This window comes from Sinocyclocheilus grahami, unplaced genomic scaffold (genome assembly GCF_001515645.1).
Source record: "Sinocyclocheilus grahami isolate Dianchi unplaced genomic scaffold, SAMN03320097.WGS_v1.1 scaffold17.1, whole genome shotgun sequence".
In the NCBI taxonomy this organism is placed as follows: Eukaryota; Metazoa; Chordata; class Actinopteri; order Cypriniformes; family Cyprinidae; genus Sinocyclocheilus; species Sinocyclocheilus grahami.
In genome coordinates this window covers 4,416,536-4,426,202 of record NW_015505196.1, presented here as the reverse complement: position 1 = coordinate 4,426,202, position 9,667 = coordinate 4,416,536, and the positions used below count along the sequence as shown (strand labels likewise).

General features: G+C 36.5%; 1 protein-coding gene across 1 annotated transcript; it reads left to right on the top strand.

The window, feature by feature from the left end:
• Positions 1-3,947: 3,947 nt before the first annotated feature.
• On the top strand, positions 3,948-5,225 carry LOC107552254 (prostaglandin D2 receptor 2). The gene has a single exon (XM_016234113.1). It carries the CDS (start codon positions 3,948-3,950, stop codon positions 5,223-5,225), a length of 1,278 nt encoding a protein of 425 aa, XP_016089599.1.
• Positions 5,226-9,667: the final 4,442 nt, after the last annotated feature.

The window sequence follows — 9,667 nt, the reverse complement described above, 5'->3', positions numbered from 1 at the left end:
ATTGACTATATATATATATATATATATATATATATATATGTATATATATGTCTTATCACACAGTGTTCAGAAGTTGCCATGCAATCAGACCTCAGCAAATGATTAACCACAATGGAGGAATTACATTATTAAGACATGGCTGCCTTTAAAATATTGTGTTACATCTCACACACACACACAAAATTATGAATCATAGCTATAATAGCCAACATCAACTGTGAAATAACATCCAAATCTGTTATTATAAAACTAGAGCTGTAATAAAACTGAGTTTTTAGCCATGGAACAAATTACTCATGACTAGCTTAAAATCTGTGGAACCAGTTGCACTTTTTTTTTCATTATTTCATATGTGAAGTTCCTTACATAACTGAAAATAAAAACAAACCTGTAGGTGCAATTTAGGTCCAATTATCAATCAGGTTGGCAAAAGAATACTTTCTTTCACAAAAGGTGGCAGAATTCAACCTGTCTTTAACATTACAGGGTTGTTGAATCGCGCCCTGCTCAGCTCTTTTTACCTTCGTTTTCCACAAGTCGATCATTATTGTCTTATTCAGTGATAATATGTCAGCAAATATGACCATGTCTCTCAGTGAATTTAAAAGAGAAGATCTAAGGATGAGAGACAAAAAAGAAGCTACTACCATCATGTTAGCGCAATGTAGGTAATGAGATGTTCACACATTAAGAAGTTGTAAATCTATACTGTGGTGATTATTGTGGTATTGTGGTGATTATTTATGGGTCAGAATTATTTATTTGGTTGGCCTGTGGCCTCAGATATCTAATAAAACAATTCATATGTATTGTTCAGCACTATTCATACATTTAAAAGACATACAAACAGTCTGAACAGCTGTTATCTGTAGGTGAAACAAAACATAATAATTATGAATAGCTGAACTGTCATGTGACACAAAAACACAAAGATCCCACTTACACCTACAGCTTTCTACTGTTCTTCAACTGTGATAATGCCCCGCCTCTTCAAAACTACATACAAAATGATGTACGATACACAGGAATGAAAATAAGAGTGAGAAGAGAGAGAATTAAGGCAGAGGCAAAGAAGAATTCACAGAAGAAAGAAACTGAGGGGCACCTAAAGATCAACAGAAGATGCTCTGTGGGAGCACATAAACAAACTTCATAAAAGGTAAGTTTCATTTTAGTCTATCCAGGTGCTGCTTTGTGAGTAGAGGGACCAATGACAGTAGTGCCAGAATAAAAAGCCAGAAAATTCAACCTGAAAAACATACTGTCACTGCCTTTTATGGTAAAAAAGAACGAGGAATCTTAAAATATTTGAACTTCCATATTAAAATACAATAGTTATTTAAAATCATATTTTACAGTATTACTGTTTTCAAATTTAGGACAAAAAAGATTTATATGCCTGCTGCTAGTGTCTGAAATTCCCATTTTACAGAAACAAGATACTGATCAACTAAAATAGTTAGAGAGACTTAAGAATATCCTCACCAATCTCTTCAACATAATAAAAGAGAAGAAGAATTGAGGCAGACAAACTTCAAGGCCCAAAGGCTGAGGCGCCTTAAGTCTTAGGTGAGTAAACACCTGCATTATTACATTATAATTCCAATGAAACCGATTGCTCACTTTTCTTCTAAGACTGCCTTTCTTCTTCCCACAACCCTTTCTATGTTTCTAAGGAAATGTTGTTGTTGGAGAGAGATTGTTGGAGCAGGCACTGACATGCTCATGTTCCCAATCGTAAGCTACTTTTTTCAAGGAAAAATTAGATCCATTACAATTCCTGAATTAAACTGTAGTAGGTTTATAACATCAACACCAAGATTTTCCTGAGGAATAACTGACAACTCTGACATGAATGGATGATGCAGGATAAGCGAACGGTAGACATCGCACAGTCGTCATTTCTACTAAAACACCAATTGTTATGTACTGTACGTGTGAGATACGTTCCTGTTTAACACACTGTGAAACCAATGAATCTAAATCTGAGCACATTTATAAAGCAACATGCTTGTTTAGACACTGTAAACTACTGTAAGATTGATTAGAGAATGTGTGAACTTGATGATAAACTACAGTTGAGATTTCACTACATTTTGGCAAGACTTGGTCTGCCTGCTCTTTTTTGATAAGATAAAACAAAATGCAGACAAATGCTGTTACTCAAAACGCTTATGCGATCATCTATGCACATGCCTAAACAGAGACAAACTTTTAACATACCTCAGGGTGATGTTGTTGTGAAGGTCTTGGATGAAAGTGTTGTGATTTTTCACACCAGACAAAACTAAGCCAAAATAGCGACAGCAGAGAGTGCACAGACAGACTAATAGACTTAAGAGACTAAGGCGGTTCACTACAGTATAACTGTAAATGCAGTTAAGTCGATAAGAGTTTTCTTAACTTCAAAGCTCGTCTGAGTGTCATCACCACAGCTTCCTATTTGCTTGTTTTTACATATCTTTCTCATTCTTTCTTCCTCTTTTTTGAAAGCATTGGGAAATCTTCTATTTTGTCAGCATTGGAATGCAACACAGCAATAAATTACATTTTAAGATCAATTTAAAGAGAAAACAGCTATTTTAAATTGCACAGTAGGTATAAAAAGTCTACAAACCCCTGTTAAAATGGTTATTTTTTCAGAAGAAAAAAGGAATCCAAGTAAAATCATGTCAGAGCCACATTTAATGTAATACTGAAACCAATAACAAATAAAAGTCTTGAAATAGCCTGATTGCACAAGTGTGCACACCCCTCAACTAATATACTAATATTAATACTAATATAGAAATGCCTTTTGCTTTTAGCTAGTCAATAGCCATTAGAGTATATCAATTTTGCACATCTTTATTTAGGTCTGGGCTCTGACAAAAGGTTCTTTTTTCTTCTTCTTCTGAAGCGTCTGAAGATGGTTTTATTGACTTAGATTTGTGTTCAAGGCTATTAACATGCTGAAAGATAAAATTCCTCTTTATCTATATATTTTTAATGGATGCCTGCAGGTTTTGTGGCAAAATGTTCTGGTATTTGGTACTTCCCATGATTGCTTCTATCTTGACTACTGCCTCAGTCCCAGCTGAAGAGAAGCAGCCCTGTTGCATGATCCACCATCTTCATCATGGGTTCAAAAGTTCAGTGTAGTTTATTCAAATCATAAAATCTTTTGCCACATGATTTTAGCTAAATTTGGACAAGCTAAGGTTTTTTTTTTGGTGAACAATAGCTTCCGTCTCTTCACTCGACACCACAAACATGGAGAATAAAGGATGTTGTTGTCACATGCAGCAAGTGACCATTACTTTCCACACATTCATGCAGCTCCTTTAATGTTAGGTTATGTCTCTTGGCAGCCTAATATGTTTTCTTTTTTTCCATACATTTTTGACAGATACTCTATTCTTTGGAATGTCACTGCTTTCAAATTCCAAAACAGATGTCTTGTTATAAAGGGAATTTTTATGCAAACAGGTCACTTTAAGTTTTAAATCTCAAAAAGCTGCCATTTTAACTGTGATGCCCAGAATTTTTATACCCACTGTACTAATGTTTCACAGTATTACTGTTTTACTGTATTTTTTATCAAATAAATTCGGACTTGATGAGCATAAGAGACGTCTTTCACAAATCTTCCAAAAAGTTCAAACAATAATTGGCAGATCCCACACTCTCAGAAAAAAAGGTACAAAAGCTGACACTGGGGCGGTACCTGTTCCAAATGTACACTTTTGTAACTTTTTGGTACACAGTGGCAGTTTTGTACCTTTTTTCTGAGAGTGTATGCAATACAACACCTGGTTGAAGATCCTACAGATGTTCAACTTCAAGATAAAACACACACCCACACACACATTTTAAAAAACACATAATAAAGGTTTCATAGATCTATGCTTCATTGCAGAAGTCTGTAATAAAATATATGAATATTTTTTCTCTTTTTTGTGACAGCAATGACTTCATCATTCCCTCCTAATTCCACCCTCAGCCCATCATCCCCCTCAGAGCTCCACTGCCCTCTTCTGCAAACAATGAGCTCTCACACCTTGAACAAAGACACTGGCGTGAACTTGGGAGTGGTGAGTGTCCACGGTGTGGTATCCACTCTGGGTATCCTGGAAAACGGACTGGTGCTGTGGGTGCTTGGTTTCCGTCTTCGTCGCAGGACGGTTGCTGCAGTATGGGTCCTCAATCTGGCGTTGTCGGACTTCCTAACCACGCTAACCTTGCCGCTTTTCACTCATTACCTATTGATGAACCACAGCTGGGAGTTGGGTGGTGCTTTGTGTGCAGCCCAGGCCTCCATTTTTTTCCTCAACATGTTTGTTTCTGCCTTCCTACTGGCTGTGATATCATTGGACCGTTGTTTGATCGTGACCAAGCCGGTTTGGACTCAGAACCATCGTACTGTGTCGGCAGCGTGGAAGATCTGCGGTCTAGGATGGGCTTGGGCGGCAGTTAACGCACTTCCGTATTTCATGTTCCGTTCCGTTGTGGAAAAGAAGGATGGCCGCAAACTCTGCTATCACAATTTTGCACTCTATTCCTCCTCAAACACACTGCACAGAGACTGTAAGGTGCGTCAGGCAGCGACGGCAGTGTCCAAAGTCTTGCTGGCATTTGTCGTACCTCTGATTGTCATCGCCATCAGTTACACTTCCATTTTTCTTGAACTGCGAGCTCGCAGAAAGAGGCTTGAGAGTCGACGGCAGGGTGCGAGCAATGGCAAACTGAGATCCTTGAAATTCTTCCGCAGCCTGTCTTCATCAGGCAGAGAAAACAGTGTTCGGCTCTCGGGAAGTTTCATGAAGATGGTCGTCTCAGTGATCACAACCTTTATTCTCTGCTGGGTGCCCTACCACGTCTTCTGTTTGCTGGAGGTGATGGCTCAGTACAAGACAGAGATTGTGGAGCTTGTGGAGGTGTACTTACCTGTGGCGACAACATTCGCCTTCCTGAACCCTGTATTGAACCCAATTATCTACGCTTTTAGCTGTCCAAACTTCTGCACTCGAATCCGCCAAAGTTTGGGGGCTCTTTTCGAGGGGCTGGTGGAGGAAGCTGGACCCATAGTATGGGTTACAGAAAGGATTAGGAAGAAAGATTCATTGTTCCCCTCTTCACCCAGCTCTCCCACCCCCACCAATGTCACTCATGTCCAGGGCTCCATCAACCTCATTGGCTTTAAAAACTGCCCAACAAATGAGGGAGAGAGGGAAGACAAAATGTGACTTTATGATGTGGAATATCCTGGAATTGACGACTAATGTTTCTGAGTGAACTACAGTCTACCAACTAGATGTCATAATCATGGGATGGCCTTTTGAGCTTTTATCTTTTCTGCATCTCTTTGCTACACTGGGTTTGATTTAAGATATAGTCATGCTGGGTTACCTCTGAGGTTGTTGTGATTTTGAGAATATTAAAGAGAGTGTGTCCCTGCCACTGGTAAACACAAATTAACTCAAAACCAAAGCCCCTCAAACACACACAAGTCAACATGACTCATATTCCTGTTTCTGTTCTCTCACATTGTCCAGATTAATAATGACTACATACATATATAACTCAGCAACAGGGTCTTTATTGGAAAGGGTTTGTTTTTTTCATGCATTTTCAGTGAACCATAGCAATTATTGCACATGCAACTGTGGAGTAATCCTTAACAGTTTACAGTCGGTAGGCAATTATGGACACAGTTACTTAGGACAGTAAAGAGACCTTTCTACTGACTCTCAAAACCCAAGAAATAAGATGCCCATGGTCCCTGATCACCTGTGTGAACATGCCATAGTCCTTGCAGTTTCAAAGTGTCAAAATGCAACCACGTTTCCCCCCAGATGTGATGTCCAGTGCCTTAGTGGAAGAGTGGGGTAACATCTCACAGCAAGATAAGATGCACTGCAGTGTTTAAAACAGCTGGTGACCACACAAGACACTCACTGCCACTTTTGTTTGGGTACTCATTTTTCCATTTCTGTTCGTTAAATGCCTGCAAAACATGTTGAGTTTGTGTTTTATGTTAATACAAATATTTGCACACTAAGAAATTTGCTGGAAATAAAAGCATTTGAATGCAATATAGTTAATAGGTATACTAATATTACTGCTAATTTTAACCCAGGCCACACATATACAGATAACATTGCTAAAAACATTAATTTGCAATCTTATTTGTAATCTACAATTTCCTACAATATACATATTAGCCAAAATGAGACTACACGAAATCATGAATATTGTCTAAAAGCTTCTTATCAGCATATTTTGTGTTTTGCTCTGAGCTTGTCTTCGTAGCAAGAAAAACACAATATTTAACTAGAATACAGATTAGAAACACAACTTAGAAAACAGTGCAATACAAAATCTAAATCTATATGATACAACAGTTTTACCTGTTCCCAATCTTTTCTAATTTTATACAAATTATTACAAATTACATGATCATGCATACATGCATTTCTTGTATTTGGTATGTCATGTTTGGTCATGTTTGGTGGAACACAAAATGAAACGTTTTGAAGAATGTTACTGCAGCTCTTTTCCATACTGTAAAAGTGGATGGTGACCAGAGGCTGACAAACTGTCAGAAGTAAATAAAAAATGTGATAAAAGCAAGTACATATGATTTTAATGCAACATTTTTTCCCATGAAGCTATATGATTGCGAAAGAACAGGCCATCATTTAAAGGGATTCTGTCATTAATTACTCACCTTCATGTTGTTCCACACTTGTAAGACCTTTGTTCTTCTTCAGAACATAAATTAATATATTTTTGATGAAATCCGAGAGCTTTCAGACCCTGCATGGACAGCAATGCAACTGACACGTTTTATGGCCCAGAAAGGTAGTAAGGACATCTTTAAAATAGTTCATGTGACATCAGTGGTTCAAATGTAATATTATAAAGCTACGAGAATACTTTTTTGTGTGCAAAGAAAACAAAAATAACAACTTTATTTAACAATTTATTCTCTTCTGTGTCAGTCTTCAACGCACATTCACAAGAGTACCATGAAGGATTTGGAACAACATGAGGGTGAATAATTAATGGCAGAATTTTCACAAGTTGATAATCACTTAAAATCTTGCTTGATGGCTGTGGTTACCATTTACAAACCCAATTCCAAAAAAGTTGGGACACTGTACAAATTGTGAGTACTTCCACATCATTGCATTCTGTTTTTATTCACAATTTGTACAGTGTCCCAACTTTTTTGGAATCGGGTTTGTACTTTCACTGCATGAAAAGTTTGGATCTTCTACTATAAATAATATGTATTGCATTCCACAGAATCAAGAAAAAGAAAAATACATATGGTAAAGAAAAAATGTTTGATTTTTGTGAACTCTCTGCAGCACACAAGTTGCATGAACTTCATAAGTTTGTGTAAAACCTAATGATCATGTTGTCCAGGATGATTTTGATGATCCAAAGAGCAGCTTATGTTTCAATGGAAGCAAGAACATCTGACCGTCTATACAAAGAATCTCTCATGATCAACGTTGTAAATTCGCTTACTTGAATAGTGACCAAGAAAAAGTGCAGAATCTCAAATATTTCTTCCTCAATTCCTGTCACTGTCAAAATACAAAATCTATAATTATTTTAATATGGCTTATTTAATAGATAGTTTTGTAATGTACAAAACTTCCACAGTATCTGTATACTCCATGTGCATTGACCCAGTTTTTAATAAGCAGCTGTAGTTAGCAAGGGATCATGTGAGAGGGGAAAAAAATAGAAATTGTTGAACGGATGGAGCACAGAGTGGACAGACGGAACAGTTCCCGTTTTAAGCTAAAAAAGAGTGAGCTCTGTGCTGTAACAGTATGAAACAGATGCTCTTAGTGGTATTAAAACTCCATTTATGCGTCACTAGCAGCTACTCTGAGCACTTTAGGACAAAGGGAATGAGGAACCCTGCTATGGACAGCGGCCAAATCAAGAAGCAGTTTACACCGGAATGTGCGTGTTCACTGACACATACATGCTTAGCAAGAACCCACATTTACATATTCTTCCCATTGCTATTAAATATGCTTATTTTTAAATTAAGCTTGTTGAATCGGTCTTAGCGATCAGATTATCAATTGAATACATCTCTAGCATTTCTGTGAATGTGACATAAGTTTCAGATCAGAACAAAATGTACCATGCAGATCATAGGGATTAGATTTTTTCTTTATTCTCCCTTTTTAATCTTACATAACATTACTGTTGTGTGGGCTGTGCGTGCTAAGTATATCATGAAATCTTCACCTATAAACAAAAGCACTGCTGTGGAATGTGAGTCTTACACCTACTTATTTAAGCTGCTGCTCGTCAGAACATCTGGTCTATGATTGAGGTCTGACGTCAGAAGATGCATCCAGAAGGTTGTGTGTTGTTGATGATACTGAACTGCAAATAAAAAATAAAAAAAAGATTTTGTATTAGATTTTTAACATTTGACTAACCAGCATACATACAATTTTCAAAAAATTATTCAAAAAGTGTTTTTAGCAAAAAAATTCAAGTGATATATGGAAGTTGTGATGAACTTAGATGCAAAAAAACATCAAAATAAGCAACAAAGGTACAATTCAATACAAATGATACATGCAACACAATTAAAAGATAATGGCACTTTTCCCACAAATGACTAATCTTGTAAGAATGTTATTTATTATTATTATATATGTATTATTATTATTACTACTACTACTACTACTACTACTACTAATAAAAACAAACTCTTAGAGTCATCAACAAAGGGTAAGCAACATTTAGAGAAGGTTATTGACTTTATTTCAAATGACCCATATAGATGTGACAATATAAATAAATGGGTAACACTTTAGAATAATGGTCCATTATTATGGAAACTAATTTATGAATTTGATATCCCCCAAATAAGTCGGCTACATTTTAAAATTGTGACTACTACTCTTACCAAAGGATGGATGTTCAAACTTAAACATAGAATAATATTAAAAATGAAAATTCACTTAAAAAGGTTAATAATTAAGAAGTGATGCTGACAAGCTCATGATTGAATTAGTTCACAAATCTCTGCTTCGTGTCAGGTCAGTATCAATGTATCCCACGCTACAAGACCTACTGGTAAAATATCACTAGTGCGTCACACAAATGTATGACTGTACAGTATGTCAGATATAAAATATGTTAAATAACTTATTAATTTACTTGTGAGTAATTACTGAGGGGTTAACGTGTTTTTCACTTTAAAATAATGGTCCAGATCACTAGTAGTTCCTTAGTAGCACTTTAGCTTTAAAGTGAAAAATACATTAGCCTCTCACTAATTACTCAAGCGTTACCTTGTCAGCCTGCAGGAACTACTAGTGATCTGGACCATTAGTTTAAAGTGAAAAACACCTTAACCACTCAGTAATTACTAAGTAATTTAATAAGTTATTTAACATATTTCATATCTGACACATACATTTGTGTGAGGCACTAGTGATATTTTACCAGACACAATATACTGTAAATGCAGTCGATGCCTTCATTAAGGATGTGAACTGTTTTTGTCAAGAGAACATCATTATTTATATTCAAGAAAAGTCCTCCCCAGCCTACTATCACTATAGTTATAGGTCTTTTGGAGTCAGAGACATACTGAACTGACACAAACTAGAGCTCATAATTGTGAACTAATTCAATC

Excerpts from the sequence above, each read along its gene's own strand:
- LOC107552254 (XM_016234113.1), top strand. The coding sequence starts at position 3,948 with ATGACTTCATCATTCCCTCCTAATTCCACCCTCAGCCCATCATCCCCC.